This window comes from Sapajus apella, unplaced genomic scaffold (assembly GCF_009761245.1).
Source record: "Sapajus apella isolate SASKATOON/1434 unplaced genomic scaffold, GSC_monkey_1.0 scaffold2, whole genome shotgun sequence".
Lineage (NCBI taxonomy): Eukaryota > Metazoa > Chordata > Mammalia > Primates > Cebidae > Sapajus > Sapajus apella.
In genome coordinates, this window is record NW_022436942.1 from 53798851 (window position 1) to 53821646 (window position 22796).

The window sequence follows — 22796 nt, forward strand, 5'->3', positions numbered from 1 at the left end:
CTGGTACCAGTTTTACTCTTTTTAAAAAATGTGTTTTGTATACAAATCTGCTCCCAAGAGATATAAATTCCTGTTCTAGTGTCACAGAAATTCAAAACTACATATGAGGTGGAGTTGATTCCCAATAAATATAGCAAAGCACTACTATGTATATAAAGCCCTCAATGCATACTCACTGAATTCAATTAATAACCACAAACTTGGGCTTACCACTGTTAGTTAACTGTGTATTGGAGGAAGTCAAATACATAACGCAGAGAGCTGGCTAACCTAATTGTGGGCCTTGTGCAGACCTGGCTGCCTCACTTTCCTTCCTTATAAATGGGGGAGTCGAACAGGCCTTTAAAGCCAATAGGAATCTGAGATGATAACTTCTGAGATATTCATTTCAGGAGAACCTTGATGTGCTGTGACCTCTTTATCCTGCATTGGTGTTTTTTCAGTGCACGTTTGTCTCTCTTTAGCACAAGATGCAAGCCCCAGAAGGACAAGCACTTTGTCTCATTCACTGATGTATTCCAGGGCTAAAAACAGGGCCTGGGAATAATCAGACCTGCCACATACACATACTCGTTTTTTTGTTTGTCTTTGTTCTTTTTTTTTTTTTTTTTTGAGATGAAGTCTCTCTCACTTTATCGCCCTGGCTGGAGTGCAAAGGCATGAGCCCAGCTCACCACAACCTCAGCTTCCCGGGTTCAAGCAGTTCTCCTGCCTCAGCCTCCCAAGTAGCTGGGACTACAGACGCCTTCCACCATGCCCTGCTAATTTTTGTATTTTTAGTAGAGATGGGGTTTCATCATCTTGGCCAGGCTGGTCTCAAACTCTTGATCTTGTGATCCACCTGCCTCGGCCTCCCAAAGTGCTGGGATTACAGGTGTGAGCCACCACGCTGGCAAACATACTTTTAAATATGTCTCCAAAGCAGAAAAATTCCTTCTTTAAAAATAATCACATACAAAAAAATTTACATCTATTTTAACGTAGAATAATATTTTGGAAAGTTAGCAGGAATCAATTTCAATAGGATTATTGAATAATTCCTTAATTATTAATAAGAACAAGTGTTCAACTGAGTCACTGGTATAGCAATATTTGAAATCCTTCATTATTATTTTTTTTTCATGGCTCTATTTTGGAAGAAACACAACTCAAAAAATAATAAGCAATTATATTATGGTCTGCTCCAATGTCAAACTTGAAATAAGTGCATGATGTTTGGCAACGAATCTAGCACCTTTGGATCTTAATAATGTATCAACAGTCAGACCCAAGGCTTCTTAGAGCAAAGCAGCAAATCTTTTATTTACACAGCTGTTTGGCTCCAGGGAAATATAAGGTAAGAAAGTAAAGCACTAGTACCATTTTACTAACTATTACAAACATACTCGTCATCTGTTACACACAGATGGCTGTGGTTCATGTGTATACTCTCTGGCTACTGGACCAGCCAAAATGCAAAGCTACTGGACCAGCCAAAATGCAAAAAACAGATAATGAGACAGTGACCTGCACATGTTCAAAAAGACACAAAACACATGTTCAAATAGATACATCTATAATTCTCTCTCCTTTTTTCTTTTCCTTTTTTTTTTTTTCCTGAAAGGGAGTCTCACTCTGTCACCAGGCTGGAGTGCAGTGAGATATCAGCTCACTGTAACCTCCGCCTCCCGGGTTCAAGTGATTCTCCTGCCTCAGCCTCCTGAGTAGCTGGGACTACAGGCACGTGCCACCAAGTCTAGTTAATTTTTGTATTTTTAGTAGAGATGGGGTTTCACCATGTTGGCCAGGATGGCCTCAATCTCTTGACCTCATGATCCACCCGCCTCGGCCTCCCAAAGTGCTAGGAACACAAGCGTGAGTCACCGCACCCAGGCCTTTTCTTTTCTTTCTTTCTTTTTTTTTTTGAAACAGAGTCCTGCTCTGTCACCCAGACCGGAGTGCAGTGGTGCGATCTCCACTCACCACAACCTCCGCCTCACGGGCTCAAGCGATTTTCCTCTCAGTTTCCCGAGTAGCTGGGACTATAGGCGCATGCCACCACACCCAGCTAATTTTTGTATTTTTAGTAGAGACACGGTTTTGCCATGTTGGCCAGGCTGGTCTCGAACCCCTGACTTCAAGTGATCTGCCCGTCTCAGCCTCCCAAAGTGCTGGGATTACAGGCATGAGCCACAGTGCCCAGCCTCTCCTTTTTGATATACAGCTTAAAATAAATCTAAAATCTCCACTAAGGGCAGATTCTTTTACAGATGCAGAAGAACAAAGCAAGCTTTTCTACAGGATACATACAACCTAGATGTTCTATATCATTCCTCTTATTTTCTTAAATTAAATCAACCCTTCCAAACACCACAGATTAGATTCAAAAACAAAAATTCCCTTCCCTAACTTCAAATAACCTTCCTAAAAAGTTTTAATGAATTTGACTACTGTTACCATAAAAACACCATAATCAGCTTGTAAGAACTATGTATACATAATTTTATAAGAATGAGTGGAAACAAAACCCCAGTTCTCTTCCATATTCCCCATCTAGACACCAGAAAGAATTATAATAAATCCAACAGATGGATGAGCAAAAAAGTAGTTAATGCTTCTCAGCCAGCCATGCTAAAAACCAATCAACTCAGTTAGGCACAGGAAGTGTCCCACTTTTAAACACCACAAAAATCTCTGTGGATTTATTTAATTGCAAAGTTGATAAAATACAAAAATAGCTTGCATTATGTCAGGATAATTCAAATGAAAGAATCATGAACTTCCATCTGGGCCCTAGAAACTGGGTTTACATAAATGTCAAATTACATGCTTCTGTGCCTGTTCCTTATAAACTGTTAGGACTGGAATTGAAAACCAGTACATATAAAATGTGGCTACTTTAAATACATTTGACACCTCCAGAAAGGAAAGAATTAAAACCAGCTCGAAGGATTTTTAAATTTCCATCCACTTTTAATTTAAATCATTTTCTTGAACGAAGATAAGGCATAGAAATTTAGGATGGAAATAATTTACCTTATGTAAGTATAAAGCCTCCCTTTGGTTAAAAAAAAAAAAAAAGAGATTATAAAGATATCTCATATAAGTGCATATAACATCAAAAAGGAAAGACCCACACAACACCTACTTCTTGCTTTCTCTTCCTATTGGCTAACTTCTTGTTTCGTTAGTTGTAATCTGATCACACGGAGCAATGCAACACTACAATATCTCTAGGCTTTAGAAATAATACAAATCAGAACATTTGAGTGCTGTTTGACAGTTTCAAGTTGCAGGAATTTTAAACAAATGCCAAGAAAAGCAATGAAAATTTAATCTGATACTTAAGTGCTGATTCTAGAAGCAACTCTGAGAGGAAGCTTTAAACTATTTCATTGTAAAATTTCTAATGAAAGTTTGTTTCAACGTGGACAAAAACGTAAAAGAATCCATAACACTCTACTTAATACATAAGTTCTCGTTTAAAAATTAACCTATGTACTTATAAAGTGAATTTAACACCACTTTGGTAATTATTTTGTAAAATATAAATTGTTCCTTAAAAATGTTCAAACACAACGTCTAGAATTGCTGAAAATCCACACAAAGATAGAGGTTTTGTCATTTGAATGATGGGGAAAGAACTATGGGAGGCAAATAAGGCTTTGTTTACCCTAATCAGGTAGAAACAAACAAAAAATCCTTAATTAGATGCAGACGAGCAAAAAAAAAAAAAATACTATCAACAATCTCAACTCCTCTGCTTCTCAGGTAATAGAGGTAAAACCACCAGGACAGGACAGACAACGTCTATACCCCTTTAATAAGGGTAAAGGTTTACCAGCAGATACAAGGTTGAAAGCGGCTCACTTAGTGGCCAAGATGAACACTCTGAACACTGCCTTTGCCTAGAATAACTGATTTCTTAACATGGGACTCGACTCGACTCTATTTTCACACGCAAAGGCGAAGTCCTCGCATTGCTGCAGAGATGAGAGAACGCCTTTTACACGTCGCGTTGCACCTGGTGCAGAGCCCCCAAGAGTCTCTCATGGAAGGGAGGTCCCGAGAGATCCCCGGTTTCCAACAGCCCCTTTGGGCAGGAAGAGACGAGAAATCCCGCAGCGAACCCCATTAGCTCCGCACTTGCCGAGGTGCTCGCAGAGGTACGGGGCACACAACTCGTCTTCCCGGCGGAGAAAGTTGCTCGCGAGCCCAAGCCTAGCAGCGCTCGCCAAACTTTCCAGCGGCAGCGCGAGCGCCGTCACTTACCGGCGGCAGAAGTCATGATTCCCCGGTGCGACTCGCTTCCCAGCTCGCGCCCCTCAATCCATGTTCCCTTTTCAGTCCATTGTTCCCACAGTTCGAGCAGAAGAGAAAAGCCCCCGCAGCGCCCACATTCCGTCCCGTCGCCCAGTGGCGCAGCCGGCGCGCCGCACAAAGGATGCGGCCGGCTTCAGCGACCCTGAGGCGCTCCCGAGCGAGAGCCGCCGGGGGCGGGCGGGCTGGCGAGCACGAGCGCCGCCCCGCTGAGCTCCAGGCGGACGGCCAGGGGCGGGCACGAGCACTGCTCTCCGCGGCACCGCTGGCGCGTGTCCTGCTCGAGCTCCAAAAATCAGCCTTGCTCCGGGCGCCCCCTGCTAGTCGCGGCCGTAAAAGGCAGACAAAAGCCCTAGCCTCCTCCAATCGGAGGGCTCGCGCTTCAGCTCGCTCCCGCCTCTCTCACGCACACACTCACTGTCTGTTCCAATAAGCGGACTCAAAAAGGGGGCGTGAACGGCGAGGCATGTTGGGAATTGTAGTTTTCTAGACCCACGGAACGGGCAGAAGCTGGAGCATCCGTGCCGCCTGTTCTCCCGCCTTCATTTCCCATCGTGCTGAGGCGGGTGGCATGGCGGAGAAGGATGACACCGGAGTTTGACGAAGAGGTGGTTTTTGAGGTAAGGGGAAAATGGCGGTGGGTGTGGATTGCCTTTGTTTGAGAAGGATGAGACGGAGAGCGAGGAGGCAAGGCGGTCCCGAAGCGAACGATTGGATGACGCGCTCCCGCTGGCCCCAACCACCGAACCCCAGCGATTTCGGGGCCTAGTGCCCACCGTCGCCTGACAGGTGTAGCCTTAGGCGCTCTGGCCGTGGCCGGCCTCTATCTCGGGCCCGCCCAGAATTCCCAGACGGTGCCGGGTTGCCAGGCCCTGGGCTGAAGCCGCGTCTCTTCCTTCCCTGGAATGGATGCGCCGCGGTGGGACTGCGCCCGCTTGGGGCGGGGCCGAATCGTGCTTTTTAGATACAACTTAGCCTCCTCCTTTTCCATCCACGATTTTTTTTGGGTCAGTATCCAGAAGTGCTTCAGGTCACTGTTCACCGTCAAGGTGTGGCCCTCGGAATTAAGGCAGCAGGTGCCCGTTTTCTGACATGGTTTAAAGTCTATATGGGGGACCTACTGTGGGTGGTTAGGGCTGGGGCAACTCAGTATCTAGATTCGATTCTTTTGTCCTTTGCTGCTGCGCTAGATGTAGCCGGTTCTTCTGACTCGAGACTCTAGATGTGAGTGCTTTTGTGTGGGACTATTTTAAGACGTTCTCTGCCATCTTGAATGAAAAAAATCGGGCGAGGGTTTCTGATGCCATTTTTCTATCAGACACAGGTCAAAACTCGCAGCCCTGTACATACATGTATTGCATATGTGCGCTTTACTTTTATCCATCCAACTAGACTTTAAGAAAATTTAAAAATGAGGTGGCTCGTGCCATACAGTGAGAAAGCGGGGCACAGACAGGACACAATGTTAAATGTTGAAATAATGTACAAACTGTCATTAAAGGATTAATTTCTGTTCTTGCGGCCGCCCAGAGGCTACACCCAGTACGCAATATCCGAGGTGAATCTATGCATTGGATTAGAAAAACTGATAGGAGAAAATATATTACGGGGAAATAGAACTGAGTATGCTAAGCTTAGGAAGTGTGAAAGTACCTGGTGTGCATTTTTAGGGGGCGGGGTGTGGAGGAGGGTGGCTATGTAAAGTGGCTTGATGTGGCGAAAATGTAGAAGCAGTGGAAAATGTGGCCATTTTACCTAAACGAAGATTCTAGATATGTGGCGTTCATTAGGGAAGACAAGGGCCTGAATTTTGGAAATGAGAGAATAAGTAATGGAATAATGGCTTGGACGGACATTTCTAAGTTAAAATCGAGGCAATGTTTATAGATTGTGGTCGTTGAAGGAGAGAGAAATAGATTTCTAGAGTAAGGGTAACTGATGGATGTATTTTTTTTACCCATCATTTTTAGTTTCTGGATATAATAGTAATATATGCTTAAGGAACATTTTATTGTAGAAAATAAGCCCCCCAAATTAAAATCATCCATTATCCCACCACCCAAAGATGGCCACTATTAACAGTATGATTTGTGTTCTTACAGACTTTATTTCTATGCAAATGTGTGTTTATGTGTGTGTAATTTTTTTAGCCTCTATATTAAGACACAATGTTTGTGTGATTTTTTTTAACACAAAAGGTATGCCACATAGAATTTTGTATATATTTTTCACTTGACTTTATCAAGAATGTTTTCCCATTCATCATTCTTTGAAAACAGTAATATTATGTTATCCCCTCATGTATGTCATATTATAACCTTTACCTTTTTCAAAATACCATTGTAATCAACACTGATACATGCCTATCTTTAACTTTAACTCCGATTTTCCTCAGAATAATTTTTAGAAGTAGAACTAGTGGGTCAAAGAATATGAACATTTAAGACTTACGCAGAAAGGTTATACCAATTCAGGTTTCCATTAAGAATAAGAGTATTGGTTTCATCAATTCCTCAGCAACAGCCTTAACAGCTTTCTTTAATCTTTGCTAATTTGATAGGCGAAAATAACATTCCGTTGTTTTAATTTACATTTTGTGCATTTATACGTTAGCCATTTTTATTTCTTTGCTTGAACATTTCTCTTCATATGTGTTGCCCATTTTCTTATTAGATGTTAGCTTTTGAAAAATTGACTTGCATGAGTTTTTCATATATTTTAAAGCCTTTGTCATGCTTGCAGAAAAATTTCGTTTGTTGTTTATTTGCTTTTTGTTATACACAATTTTTATTGCAGTATAATTTGCATAAGGACAGGGCACAAATCACAAGCGTGCATATGTTTATATTTTCACATGTTGAGCACACCCATGTAACCAGCACCCAGTTCAAGAAAACAGGACAGGCAGGGCATGATGGCTCACACCAGTAATCTTAGTACTTAGGGAGGCTGAGGCATATGGATCCCATGAACCCAGGAGTTTGAGACCAGCCTGGACGATATGGTGATATTCTACCTCTACAAAAAATACAAAAATTAGCTGGGCATGGTAGCAAGCACATGCCTATAGTCCCAGCTACTCAGGAGGCTTAGGTGGGAGAATTGCTTGAGCCTGGGGAGGTAAAGGCTGCAATAAGACATGATCTCACCGCTGCACTCCAGCCTGAATGACAGAGCCAGACCCTGCCCTTAAAAAATGAAGAAAGAAACAACATCACTAGCATACCAGATGCTCCCTCCTGGACCTTTTTCGTCACTACTACTCTTTACCACAAAATGACCACTATTTAGACATAATAACCTAGATTAATTTTGTCTATTTTTATTGTTTAGACACTGAATTTCCATTTACATGCTCGCTTATTTCTGATTTTTTTTTTCTCTCTGGCTTTATTTATGAGATCCATCCATATTGTTACATGACAATTTTTATTTCTGTATAGTATTCTATGTGAATATATGATCATTTTAAAATTCATTCTTCTGTTGATGGTTATTGAGTAGTTCCCAGTTTTAAAGTAGTACTATTGTGAACCTTTTTGTATGTGTTTGGTTAAACATATTTCTGGTGTGTATATATATGTAGGAATGGAATTGCTGGGTCATAGGAAATACGTAGATATTTCCGTAGATATTGCCAAACTTTATTCCAAAGTGGTTATACCAATTTATACTCCAGCCAGGGATGTATGAGAGATCCCGTTGCCCCACATCCTCACCAACACTTGCTAATTTGAGTCTTTTTTCTTTTTATCATTTTAGTGGTTCTGTCCTGGTATCTCCTTGAGGTTTTAATTTGTATTTCCTTGGTAAAGAAGTTAAGATTTTTAATGTGTTTATTGGCCAATTGTATATCCACTTTGTGAAGCCATGTCAAATTTCTTTCATATTTTTCTACTGGGTTGTCTCTTTTTCTTACTGATTCGAAGGAATTCTTTACATATACTGGATACAAGTCCTTTGTTAGATATGCAGTTGGCCCTCCTTAGCTGAGAGTTCCACATCTGCAGATTCATCAACCATGGCTCACACCTGTAATCCCAGCACTTTGGAAAGCTGAGCCAGGTGGATCACTTGAGGCCAGGAGTTTGAGACCAGCCTGGCCAACATGTCAAAACCCCGTCTCTACTAAAAAATGTAAAAACTAGCCAGGAGTGGTGGTGTGCACCTGTAGCCCCAGTTACTCCAGAGGCTGAGGCATGAGAATCGCTTGAACCCAGGAGGCAGAGGTTGCTTTGGGTGGCAGAATGAGATTCCATTTCAAAAAAAAAAAAAAGGAAATACTCAGGCCCATCAAGGTGGCTTATGCCTATAATCCCAGCACTTTGGGAGACCAAGGTGGGAGTATTACTTGAAGCCAGGAGTTTGAGACCAGCCTGGTCAACATTAATGAGACCCTGCATATAAAAAAGAAAAAAATTAACCAGGCGTGGTAATGCATGCCTGTAATGCCAGCTACTCCAGAGACTGAGGCAGAAGATTGCTTGAGCCCAGGAATTTGAGGTTGCAGTGAGCTGTGATTAAACCACTGTATTCCCACCTGGGTGACAGATTGAGACCGTATCTCTAAATAAATAAATACGTAAAAATATTCAAAAAATAATACAAATAAAAAACTATACAGGATAACAAGTATTTACATAGCATTCACTTTATATTAGGTATTACAAATTATATGAAGATGATTTAAAGTATATGGGAGAATATGTGTATGTTATATGAAAATACTGTGCCATTTTATATAAGGGACTTGAGCATCCATGGACTGGGTATTCGCCCTGGACCTGTGACCAATTCTCCATGAATACAGAGACAACCGTATATACCTCATATATCTTATCTTTGGCTAGATGTGACCTCTGCACTCTGTTAATTGTGTCCTTCAATGAACAGAAGCTCTTTATAATAATTCAATTAAACCTTATTCTTTTATGATTAGTGCTGTTAAAAATTTTGCCTACTCTAAGGTCACAAATATATTTTCTTTAAAAGCTTTATTTAACCTTCTCACATTTAGATCTGTCATCCATCTGGTACTGATTTTTGTATGGTAGCAAGTGAAGATCAACATTTTTTTTTTTTTCCACTTGGATGTCTGGTTGACCTGGCACCATTTACTGAACAAATCATTTTTTTCCCCACTGAACTATAGTGTTGCCTTTGTCATAAATCAGGGTACCTTTTATGTCTGGCTCTCTTTCTAGACCCTTTCTTCTTTGCCATTGATCATTTTGTCTGTTCTTGTGTTAATATCACATTATTTTAATTACTATAATTTTAAAAATGGGTTTTACTATCTGATAGCATAAGACTCTTCAGCTGTATTTTTCTCCAAGATTACCTTTGAATATTCTTCGACCATTATATTTTCATATAAATTTTAGAATCAGCCTGTCAGTCTTTTGCTAGTCACAGGAAATTAAAAAAGAAACAAACAAACAAAAAAAAGAATCAGCCTGTCAGTTTTAGTTCAAAACAAAACCAAAAAAAACCTACTGAGACTTTGATTGAAATAGCTTTAAAGCTATAAATTAATTTGGGGAAACTTAACATCTTTACAATATTGAATCTTCCAATCTGTGAACATTTATTGCTTGCCTTCTACATGAGTCAGGCAGCTTCGCATCTTGTTCTGTGCTCTAGGCCTGATTTTACAAAATGAGAATTATCTGGTTCTTCAGAATGTAGCTAAATTGGCCTTACCTGGGGAAAAGAGACTGAATGTTGTCTATCAGTTCAATTTCTTCTACGGTTATTGCTCAGTTACAATTTTCTGTTTCGGTAACTTTTTTATTTGGTAAGGCAGGGTAATATAGTTTAAAATATAGGCTCTGGAGCTGGACAGCCTAAGAAATCCTAAGTCAGCTAATTTAGTTAATGTGACTTTGAGCAGGTTACTTAACTTTTCTGAGCTTCAGTTTTCTCCATATTAAATAGAAATAACAGTCTCTATCTCATAAGGTAGTTTTGAGTATTAAATGATTTAATATAAGTGAATTACTTAGATGAGTACCTGACACATTGTAAACACTCAGTAAATGTTACCTTTTATTAAATTTTTCCAGCAAATTGCTTTTTATTTGTTTTCAAAATTATTGATATATTCTTAATAGTCTTTTAATTTTTAGTTTCCTTTATAGCACGAATTAGATCTTATTGTTGCTATGTTTTTGTTTTGCATAGATGTGCTCGAGTATCAACTTACCAGATAGATTTTTCTTTTTTTTAAGACAGAGTTTCACTCTTGTCGCCCAGGCTGGAGTGCAATGGCATGATCTTGGCTTCCTGCAACCTCGCCTCCCGGGTTTAAGCAATTCTCCCGATTCAGCCTCCCAAGTAGCTGGAATTACAGGCACCCATCACCATACCCAGCTAATTTTTGTATTTTTAGTAGAGATGAGTTTTCCCCATGTTGGCCGAGCTGGTCTTGAACTCCTGAGCTCAGGTGATTTGTAAACTTGTTTAAGTTCCATTTTTACCTCCACCTCCCAAAGTGCTGGGATTACAGCCATGAGCCACTGTGCCTGGCCCCAGATAGACTTTTCAAAGAAGTAGTTGCTGGTTTTGTTTGATCAGTTCTATTGAATTTGTTTGTGGTTTTAATTTTTTTTTTTCATTTCTACTTTTATCTATTTCCATTCATCTATTTGTGTTTGTTTTGCTGGGGTTTTTTTTTTTCTTTTTTTTCTGTTTTCTTTAGCTTCTTGAGTTAAAAACCTAAATGCCCCGAATAACTTGTAAGGCTATAAATTTCCCTGAGTACCGCTTCAGTTGTATCACATAAGTTTTGAAATGTAGTTTGTCTCATAGTTGTGTAAGTTCCATTTTTATTTCTTACTTAATACCCAAGTGTATAGTTGAAGGATTGATGTTATTGGTGATTATTTTTCTCCATGTGTCCCTCAGACCCCTAATTCCACCCTGATCATTATAGACTGGATCCACCTGTTTGTCCTCTGGGCTCCATTTAGGTTCAGCCAATGGGAAGGACCTGCAGATCAGAGAATGGAGGAAAGGGCGCCAGAGAGGTTTGGGTGTTTGAATTATTTCCATGTAGGGCTACCATTTGTTAGTGATTGCATTTCTGAATCTAAAAGCCACATTTTTTTTTTTTTTTTTTTTTTTTTTTGAGACAGGGTCTTGTACTGTTGCCTAGGCTGGAATGCAGTGTTACCATCATAACTCACTGCAGCCTCCAACTCCTGGCTCAGGCAATCCTCCCACCTCAGCCTTCTGAGTAGCTGAGACTACAGGCATGTGCCACCACGTCCAGCTAAATTGTTACTCTTGTTGGGGGATTCTTCTTGGGAAAGGCTTAGGACAGCCATTGGGCTGCCACCTATAAGAACTGTAACCCCCTCCTCTACTATTACCACTTTCATTCAACTTAGATCTCAGGCCACTGACTGAGAAAGGCCTTCTTTTGAAGAGCTGAAAGCTTATTGGGCACAATGTTTTCTTGCCGTCTACCACTTGATTACTCAGCCGGTGGAACATATTTCAGGTTTTGCTAAGTCAGCCCTACTTCTAGATACTAAGTGCTATGTCAGCCCTGCATCCTAATGCACAGCTACTGGTTTTTGGCAACAGGACTGGTTTCATGGAAGAAAGTTTTGCCACAGCTGGGGGATGATTTCAGGATGAAACTGTTCCACTTCAGATCATCAGGTATTAGATTCTCATAAGGAGCATGCAACCTAGATCTCTCACACAGTTCACAATAGGGTTCCTGCTCCTATGAGAATCTAATCTGCCACTGATCTAACAGGAGGCGAGCTCAGATACTAATGCTCACTCATCCACAGGCCCACCTGCCTGCCAGTGGTGGGCTGTGTTCCTAAGAGGCCAGGGACCGGTACCAGTGCTGTGCGGTCCTGGTTCCTAACAGGCCATAGACCAGTACCACTGAAGAAGACAGAAACCTGTCTATGTACCATAACCAGAAAGGAATTTAACAGAGGGAATTAGTGGTTAGGTTATTGTTGGAAGGCCTACAGTATCAAGCTCTATCAAAGTTGCTGTGCGCATGAAGGCAAGAACACGTGATAATGATTATAGTTACAATCCAGGAATTAGAAGCCATCACCACATCTGCCCCTCAGTAACCTAACAAAGTGATACATTTGTATTGGAACTTGAAGTCTCTCTACTGTTTCTACCACAACTGCAGCTGTGTTACCAAGAAGCTGGAGAGTCCATATTAGAATACTGTTATAGAAATGTTTTGCCTCCACAGCTTTGTTTCATAGCCAAAAAAGAAGAGAGAGAGGAGGAAGGGAAGAGAAGGAATGAGAGAACAAATGGACAAGTGAAAGAACAAGGCCAGGAGTGGAAGGATCACTTGAGACCAGCAGTTTCAGACAAGCCTGGGCAACATAGTGAGACCTTGTTTCTACAAAATATAATTTTAAAGATTTAGCTGGGCGTGGTGGCATGCACCTGTAGCCCTGACTACTCAGGAGGCTGAGGCAGGAGGATTGCTTAAACCCAGGAGTTCAAGGCTGTAATGAGCTATGATGAGGCCACCTCACTCTGCCTTGGTGACAGTTTGAGACCTTGCCTTTATTTTAAAAAAAAAAAAGAAAAGAAACAAAAGCCAAAGGAGCAAGAAGTGGACATCTGCTTCTCTTCCACCTTCCAAATCTCTCATGCGGTACACCTACTTGGGGAAATCCTAATTTATATCTAGAAGCTTAGCTGCAAGATAATTGGGAAATTTCAGATGTAGCTTTCCTGCCTGTGTAATACAAGAGATACACTGGAAGAAGGATTATAGAATACAGACTGAACAAGCCAGTTTACCATATTGATATATCATAGAGCCTAACCTCTCTTCCCCTAAAAAAATTTAACTGTGATTTTTTTTGTTATATTTTTTGTAATACTGTTATTTTAATGATCTTCAGAGTCAGAAATCAGACTCATTCGTGTCTTGAAATTTACCTAAATCATGCAGAGTTTTGGAAAGTATTCCAACAACATCCATTTCCTTAAAACTCTTTGAGGTAGCTTGTTTTAATTTCTATTTTTTGGATTATTTGTAAATTTTACCATATTCTCTTATACTTTGGGTCATTTGTATTTCTCCTTCCAGTGGTCACATGGAGTCCTCTTAGTCTGAGAGGAGTAAATGCGCACTGAAAGATGATATAAGAGAAAGACTAAGTAAGGGAGGAAAGGAAGAGTGTTGTGCCCAGGCCCAATTCCCATTTCTTCTACTAGAATCTGACCACCTTCATTTTATCAGAGCTAGATTCCCTATAGACTTTCAAGGTTAATTCTATTATATTGGAGCCTGACTCCTCCTTCTGTAAGATCATTTATTTTAATCAAAATCTTCTACCATCATTCTACTCTAAGACACTGAATTGAGGACAGTATAAGAGTCTTGGACCTCTTAGGCTGATCAGCAACAGAACAAAGTTTAGGAAATGATGGATACTATGTCTAACATGAGTATTAGCAAAATAAGCATGAAATACCAAGATTTTTGTTTTACTCTATTATTGTCATCATTAATTACAGTGTTTTGAGAGTAAGAATTCTCCAGTTACCTTAGAAAGGTGGTAAAGTTCTGATGTTGCTTGTGGAACTGTGTTTTAGACAGATTCTCAATCTGTCGCCAGGCTGGCCTCCAGTGAACGATCACTGCTCACTGCAGCCTCGACTTCCCAGGCTCAAGTGAGTACCCCATCTCAGCCTCCCAAGTAGCTGGGACTACAGGTATGTGCCATCATGCCTGACTAATTTTTTTTTTTTTTTTTGAGATGCAGTTTCGCTTTTGTCACCCAGGCTAGAGTGCAATGGCATGATCTCAGGTCACTGCAACCTCCACCTCCCAAGTTACAAGCAATTCTCCTGCCTCATCCTCCTTAGTAGCTGGGATTATAGGCGTACGCCACGGCTAATTTTTGTATTTTAGTAGAGACGGGGTTTCACCATTTGGGCTAGGCTGGTCTTGAACTCCTAACCTCGGGTGATCCTCTCACCTCAGCCTCCGAAAGTGCTGGGATTACAGGTGTAAGCCACCATGCCCAGCCAGTTTTTTGTATTTTTTTGCAGAGAGTAGGTTTTGACATGTTGCCCAGGTCTGCCTTGCCCTCCCAAAGTTCTGGGATTACAGACATAAATGGCAGCACCTGGCCTTAACTTTTAATTGCACAAACTTCAGGTCATTTATTCTGCCTTAAACCCTGCTATTCCTAGAGTGACTGGAAATAAGACTTTTTAAATCTGAAAAATCTAAAAGACTAATTTTTCTTTTTTTTTTTTTTTTTTTTTTTCCTGAGACGGAGTTTCACTCTTGTTACCCAGGCTGGAGTGCAATGGCGCGATTTCGGCTCACCGCAACCTCCGCCTCCTGGGTTCAGGCAATTCTCCTGCCTCAGCCTCCTGAGTAGCTGGAATTACAGGCACGCGCCACCACGCCCAGCTAATGTTTTGTATTTTTAGTAGAGACGGGGTTTCACCATGTTGACCAGGATGGTCTCAATCTGTTGGCCTCGTGATCCACCCGCCTCGGCCTCCCAAAGTGCTGGGATTACAGGCTTGAGCCACCGCGCCCGGCCTAAGACTAATTTTTCTACCTCTTTGCATCATTTGAAGTACACTTAAACCATTCTTTTGTAGCTTTCTTCTAATAGGGACAATGTTGTATTCAAGGGATCTTTTTACTCAAATCTCTTGCCTTGATAACCTTATTCTCTGAGTGAACTCTTTACTGTTTTTGGTGTTGGTTTAAATTCACTCTTCTTTTTTTTTGTTTGTTCCTGGCTAAGAAAGATAATTTTTGCCCATTTTGTCATGATTTCTCCTACATCTTTTCTACTTCTGTGTAAATTATTAAATGTTAACCCTTTGTTGGCAGTATGTTCAGCTTTCAAATTTTCCCCCCATAGCACTTAATCAGTTAAATGAAAGGAAATGACCCACAAAACCTTTCACATTTAAAAGAAAGTTTTTAAAATTTCTCTCTTCCTCGAGAGATTCCCCTTTCTTTTTATTTTTAAAAGTTATTTTACATCTCTGAGGAACATTAGTTTGTCAAACATAAAGCCCTCAGGCTGTATTATGTAAAATAATCTAATTCCAAGTAGTAACTGAGATTAAAACCATATAAAAATTCATGCTACCACTACCTATAATAGAAGGAATACTTATTAATAGTGTCATTAAATCACAACTCTATTGACATCAAAGATTGACCATTAAGACCAAGTCTAGCCAGATGTGGTTATTCACACCTATAATCCCAACAATTTAGGAGCCTGCGATTAGAAGATCACCTGAGCTCAGGAGTTCAAGACAAGCCTGGGCAACATAGTGAGACCCCGTATCTACAGAAAATTTAAAAATTGGCTGGTGGCATGTACCTGCAGTCCCAGCTGCTTGGGGGACTGAGGTGGGAGGATTGCTTGAGCCCAGGAGGTTGAGGCTGCAGTGAGCTGTGATTGCAGCATTCCACTCTAGTCTGGGCAATGAAGTAAGACCCTGTCTCAAAACAAAGACAAAAACAAAACACCAACTCCAGTTTATTCCAGTTATGCATGTCTTTAACCAAGATATGCAGGAAGAAGAAATTACATGTTTAATATGATTTATAAAAATTATTCTTGGGGACCAAGTCTGATTTTTTTTCTGTTTATGTTGTGTGATTTCTTCTGTTTTGGCTTCTTCACAGATCCTTGGGGCTCCAGTTTAGTTTTAAATTTTTTTGTCTTGTACATCTAAACATTCGAGAAAAGTGGGAAGTTTGTCTCTCTTTTATGTATTTTTAATTACATTTATTAAAATGTAAGTCCCTTTGTCTCAAGCTATGAAACACACTGTGCCTACATTATTTTTTGTAGTTACCTTGGTATTTTATGTGCAGCTATATTAAAGGTTTTTATTTTTTTAAAAGCGTTGTGGAAAGAGGACTAGATTAGGAGTCAAGAGACTGACTGACATAAATTAGCAATGAAATTCTGAATAAATCACTTAATTTCTCTAGAGCTTTTGTTTCCCAGGATCATCCTTTATACCATATTTCCTTTGGTATGAAATTTTTCTTTAATCCATTCTAGGGGATTTGCAAACTATCTAGTGGGTTGAGTAAATGAGAGTAGGCCCTTAGAGGCTTTCATTAATTAGGAAGTACAGGAAGAGAATCTACTCATTTCCAGCCTCTTTTCATATTAGAAATCCTGACTCTATTTTAGTTTTCCCTGATTCTGTACCAGGTGTTCTCTGAGTTCCTAGAAGCAAATTATGCCTTAAGAATTTAGAGAAAAGGCCCAAAGCTCAGTGTACTCGACAGGGGTACACTGTTAGAAAGTGTTAGAGAGTGTACTAACTAGGGCCTGGCATGGTGGCTCACACCTGTAATCCCAGCACTTTGGGAGGCCAAGGCAGGCAGGTCACCTGAGGTCAGGAGTTCGAGACCAGCCTGGCCAACATGGTGAAACCCCATCTCTACTAAAAATGCAAAAATTAGCTGGGTGTGGTGGCGGGCACCTGTAATCCCAGGTACTCTTGAGGCTGAGGTAAGAGAATTGCTTGAACCCAGGAGACGGAGGTTGCAGTGAGCTGAGATTGTGCCACTGCATTCTAGCCTGTGCAACAGAGCGAGACTCCATCTCAAAAAAAAAAAAAAAAGATACTAACTTCATTGTCTCTGGATTTTTTGAGTATTGCTTATAGTATCCATTGAGACTTCCTGTTGTTATTGTTACCACTACAGCAAATCAGTGTCCCCATTACTTTTTATTTGAAATAATATATTTGAGAATGCCTTTTATTTTAAAATCTGCCTTGTAACTTATGTAGTTGACAGTATATAGCCTCCTTTCTCTTATTGTTGAGGTTTTTGCTGATTAATCCACACCTTTTAACCTTATATCTCATTAAGACTTTTATTAAAATGGCTTTTTTTTTTTTGAGATGGAATCTCTCTCTGTCACCCAGCCTGGAGTGCAGTGGCATCATGATATCAGCTCACTGCAACTTCTGCCTCCCATGTTCCAGCGATTCTCCTGCCTCAACCTCCTGAGCAGCTGGGTGTCCACAGGTGTAGCAGCATGCCCAGTTATTTATTTATTTATTTATTTTGTATTTTTAATAGAGATGGGGTTTTACCACACTGGCCAGGCTGGTCTCGAACTCCTGACCTCAGGTAATCTGCCCACCTCGGCCTCCGTAAGTGCTGGGATTACAGGCGTAAGCCACCATGCTCCGCTTAGATTTGCGACTTCTGTATATATCTTGCCCTGTCCTTGCAGACTCTCCCCTTCTTTTTCTTTTCCTTTTTTATTTCTTTTTTTTCCTTTGTGACAGAGTCTCACTGTATCACCCAGGCTGGAGTACAGTGGCGTGATCATAGCTCACTGCCGTCTTGAACTCACAGGCTCAAGCTGTCTCTCCTCTCACCTCATTCTACGTGAGCCATTGTGTCCAGTTATCTCTCCCTTTTTTTTTTTTTTTTTTTTTAATTTTGGGATAAGAAGCAAAAGAAATAAAGTTGCATGTTATCTCATAATGTCCAAACATTATATTAAAGTTTATTGCATACTCTCCTCACATCCAACATTTTGCCAATTGTGTTTGATCTTCTGGCCTTTGTGGGGTTTTTTTGTTTGTTTTAAACAGAGACGGGGTTTCACCATATTGGCCAGTGTAGTCTTGAACTCCTGACCTCGTGATCCACCTGCCTCGGCCTCCCAAAGTGCTGGAATTACAGACTTGAGCCACCGCGCCCGGCCTGGCCTTTGTTTTAAAGCAGTTGAAAATGTTCTGCTTCCTCCCCTTGCTTTTGCTCTGCATTCAGTTAAGTGACCAATATGTACCAGTTAATTAGCTAGACGTCAAATAATACTAAAAGTAGCATCAGAACCAAGGAGATATCAATCTACCATTGCTGGCTTCTCTCCACTTAGTTAAGACAATCTACTGCTGTCCTTGATTTTTAGTCAATAGAATATAAAGCTGTGTAAGTCAGTTTTCTCCCATTGCCTCTCGTAGTCTTTCTTTTGATAGGTATGTTTGATTTTTATTTAGATTTTGGACTTAGGTAGGTAGTATTGTGCTTAAGTACATTTGTACTGTTGTGTAGGAAAATCTTAATGTTATCCTTTTTAAAAATGTTTGCTATTTATTATATCTCATATAAGATTAATTGGATAGGATTTCAGTGGAAAATATTAGAAGCCTGCAATCAGACAAACTTATTAATATATGTGTCTTACTTTTTCTTGGTTTATTTAAAAACTTTTAAATAAACACTAATAATAAAAACATCCTTTGAAGGCATTTTTAAAACTCCACTCTTCCTATTACCTTCATCTGTAGTTGCTGAGTAATAACAGCACTGAAGAAATAATGTTCAGATTTTTTTCAAGGCGCTGCTTCTGATAGGAAAATGCTTAGTAATGACAGAGGCACGCCCTCCAATTCAGTGGCCATTTTGTACTGTAGTTCTTATGAGAAACAAGTGGGAATCATCAAAGAAACAAATGTATGGATCAAAAAAGAATACAAACAAGAGACAGTAAATTTTTCATCTAGGTCAACCGGAGAAATTAAAAGGATGCTATCTGTGAGTAGTTTAATTAGTCCAATTTTATTGGACCCTTTTAGCTTAATCTCTTTAAATTCTGTGATTAGATTTTGCTTTGCCGATTACTTAATTAATGCTTGAGTTTGGGGCTTTTGGTATAGTAATTTAGAAATTATGTTGAAATGTGTAAGCTCCAAAAAGCATTTCCTATTATTTTACATCTTTTATATCCTATGATATTATCTAAAATTTAAGGGAGATAAAGGCATGAAGTAGTTCATTTCAGATTATACTTTGTGATTGTGTACTGAATTAAAGGTAAGTGAAAAGTCTATGGAAATTTACTAGATTGGCAATATAATTATGGGGAAATTTATTTTCCATGGTGGGGTTTTGTTAATTTTGACAGAGATTTAGCCTTTTAAGTAGATTCCTCATTAAAAATTGAGAAAATCACTGCCTTTTATAATTTGTTACAGTTTTACTCATCAGTTTATTTTGTGATATTCTGCAGCCAGCCTGGAAAAACATGGAAACCATAGCAATTTACAACAGTTTATCCTTTCAGTGGTATTTTCAAAAAAAGATATATTGTTGTTCTATATGAGATAGTCACATTTAGACCTCTAGCTTTAAGCTATATTCAAAGATTAAAGATTATTTAAATGCTTTAAAATAATACATAATAATTTTCAGGCAGATATTTTCCATCGCATTCCTTTAGTTGCATATACCTTTTCCCTAGAGGTTTCATTTTGAATTAAAGATCTTTTAGAGATTCTGTTGGCATGGTAGAAACTTCTTTTCTCTCTCTTCTTTGAAATGGGAGTCTCACTCTGTGGCCCAGGCTAGAGTACAGTGGCACGATATCAGCTCACTGCAACTTCTGCCTCCAGGGTTCAAGCGATTCTCCTGTTTCAGCCTCCCGAGTAGCTGGGACTACAAGTGTCTGCCACACTCAGCTAATTTTTGTATTTTTAATAGAGATGGGGTTTCACCATATTGGTCAGGCTGGTCTCGAACTCCTGACCATAGGTGATCCGCTTGCCTCAGCCTCCCAAAGTGCTGGGATTACAGGCATGAGCCACTGTACCCAGCCAGAAACTTTTAAAAATGTGTAATTTACATGGTAGTATCTAGAGAATACTTTTTTTCAGAGAAATTAAAAATTGGTCCAAACTTGAAGAAAAGTTACCTATAACTTGGTGAATTCTGTAACTTGAGAATGGAAAGCAAAGGCTTTTTGATCCTTTGAGCCAGAATAAGCACAGATTCAGATAGGTGGGAAATCTGCGTTAACAAAGTTACTTCTCAAACATTATACAATTTTGGATATGTTTTCTCATTGATTTTTGTGTTTAATATAGACTGCATAGCCCAAATAACACCTGACATCTGACAATAGTTAGCATTTTGCCAAACCTGAGAGTGTGGTTTAGATATAGTATTGACATTTTAAATGAAGGTATGTGTAATAGTTGAAGCTGAAGTAGGGCATTAGTTTCGGGATTGGTTTGGTTTGGGTTTTTGCTCTTTTTTATTTTTTGTTTTTTTGAGACAGTTGCCAAGGCTGGAATGCAGTGGTGCAATCTTGGTTCACTGCAGCCTCAACCTCCCAGCTTCACGCCTCAGCCTCCTGAGTAGCTGAGAGCACAGGTGTGTACCACCATGCTCGACTAATTTTTTTAGTTTTTTTAGAGATGGGGTTTCATCATGTTGCTCAGACTGGTCTCGAACTCCTTAGCTCAAGTGATCTGCATGCCTTGGCCTCCCAAAGTGCTGGGATTATAGAGGTGAGCCACCTCGCCCACCCCATCGTTTTTATATGGAAAAGTGTATTGGCTCATTCTATTCATTTACTAAACTAACATGTAATTGGGTACCTCCTTTTTTTCTTTTCTTTCTTTCTTTCATTTTTTTTTTTTTAGTAGAACTTAACTTATGCTGGGTACCTTTTTCCACAAAGATAACACATGAATATGTTTTCATTATGAAAAATTCACATAATACAGGGAAAGGATCAGCTCTCCCTTAATCCCCCTTTTCCTCTGCAAGTCCACCTTTCTCTCCAGAAGTACCACTGTAATCACTTTGGTATAAATTTTTTTTAATTTTTATTAATTTTTTAATTGTTTTTAGACAGTGTCTCACTGTGTCACTGAGGCTGGAGTGTAGTGGGGCAATCTTGGCTCACTGCAACCTCTGCCTCCCAGGATCAAGCGTTTCTCCCACCTCAGCCTCCTGAGTAGCTGGGACTACAGGCGTGTGCCACCATACTTGGCTAATATTTTTTGTATTTTTAGTAGACACAGGGTTTCGCCATGTTGTCCAGGCTGGTCTCAAACTGCTAGGCTCAAGTGATCCTTCCGCTTCAGCCTCCAAATTCCTGGGATTGCCAGTGTGAGCCAGTGTGCCTGGCCAACTTTGGTATATTTTCTTTCAGATTATTTTCAGCACAATTACTTTCATCTATATATGTATGTATCTGTATGTGTGACATATATAAATATATTGTATAATTCCATTTTGTGGGCTTAAAAAAAAACAAATGGGATTCTTAAATGTCCAAATAGTACTCTTGTGTGTATATTTGGCATACTTTTATAATTATATTCATAGACTGGAAGCTTAGTGGTAAAATTTCTAGGTCAATGGATAATTTGCATTTATATTTTTATACATATACTACCACTAATAGTGTATGATGTATCTGTATCCCTACACCATTGCCAAAACTAAGTATTCTCAGACTTCTTAATTATTGCCAACTAATAGATAAAAATTCTATCTTTGTTTCAACCTGTATTTCTTCAAAGGTGAGGTTTAACATTTTTCATTTATATTGACACACTTGTATTTTTTTCTTTGAACTGCATCTTTATATCCTTTACCCATTTTTACAATTTAAAAAAATATTCTTCTTACTAGTTTATGTGGGCTTATTGTAAATTAAAAAGCCGTTGCATCATGTTAGCTGAATTTTCTATCCGTTTTCAATGAGTTATTTTTAAATCCCATTAAACTAGCTTTGAAAGTAATTTTTAAGAATAGAGTATGATTGTTTTTGTAGTCCCCAAGAATCTTTGCAGTCAATTTCTAGCCTTGTGTAACCTGAGGTAAATGCTCTTACTGAATTCCTTCCTTCCTTCCTTCCTTCCTTCCTTCCTTCCTTCCTTCCTTCCTTCCTTCCTTCCTTTCTGTCTTGTCTTCCTTTAGTTTTCTTTCTTTCTTTTGCGCTCTCTCTCTCTCTCTCTCTCTCTTTCTTTCTTTCTCTCTGTTACCTAGGCTGGAGTACAGTGGCACAATCCTGGCTCAGCCTCCCAAGTAAGCTGGGATTATAGGCACCCGCCACCACACCCGGCTAATTTTTGTATTTTTAGTAGAAATGAGGTTTCACCAAGTTGGCCAGGCTGGTCTTGAACTCCTGACCTCAAGTGATCCATCTACCTTGGCCCCCCAAAGTGCTGGGATTATAGGCATGTGCTGTGGTGCCCAGCTCTTACTGAATTCTTACTTATGAACTATAGCTCATCTGAAGCAAAAATAAGGCAACTAGGTATAACTGTAGATATTATCAGAATAATGCTAACCTATTTTGAGTTTTCTAACTTAATCTGCTAAATAGATTTATAATTACAAGTTCAGTTTCTAGTTAAATAAAACAACTATACACAGTGCTACGTTAGACCACATTAATAACTTGTTTACTCAAAATTATTTGCAATTTGAAGGGGTAGATAACAGCACTGAATCTATCAGATTTTTTTGACTCAGAAAAATCCCTCTTCTGTTATTTACCATCTGTCCTTGTGACCTTGGACAAGTTCCTTTGGTCTCTCTGTCCCTTAGTTTCCTCATATCTAAAATGAACCATGCCTCATAAGGTTATTGCAAAGATGAGACAAGCTTGTACATTAAAAAAAAAAAAACTTAGATTAATGCCTGGCACTGTCTGGGCACTCAG

The 22796-nt window shown here is 39.6% G+C and overlaps 2 protein-coding genes across 10 annotated transcripts in view; one reads left to right on the top strand and one right to left on the bottom strand.

Annotated features, from left to right (window-relative positions):
- Positions 1-4495, bottom strand: part of FGD6 (FYVE, RhoGEF and PH domain containing 6) — a 135882-nt gene extending 131387 nt beyond the window's left edge. Inside the window, exon 1 of the mRNA XM_032298222.1 lies at positions 4252-4495. Coding sequence (XP_032154113.1) covers positions 4252-4267 — 16 coding nt within the window. The 5' untranslated portion in view covers positions 4268-4495. The remainder of the gene's footprint in view (positions 1-4251) is intronic.
- A 281-nt stretch (positions 4496-4776) lies between these two features.
- The window catches only part of VEZT (vezatin, adherens junctions transmembrane protein), an 80462-nt gene continuing 62442 nt past the window's right edge, over positions 4777-22796 (top strand). For 3 of the 9 annotated variants that reach the window (XM_032298290.1, XM_032298299.1, XM_032298356.1), the window contains exon 1: positions 4784-4919. In XM_032298290.1, the coding sequence (XP_032154181.1) occupies positions 4884-4919 (36 nt within the window). In that variant the 5' untranslated portion in view covers positions 4784-4883. Of the gene's footprint in view, positions 4920-22796 lie in introns of all 9 variants that reach the window. The other 6 variants (XM_032298317.1, XM_032298310.1, XM_032298322.1 and 3 more) reach the window with 5 other exon arrangements.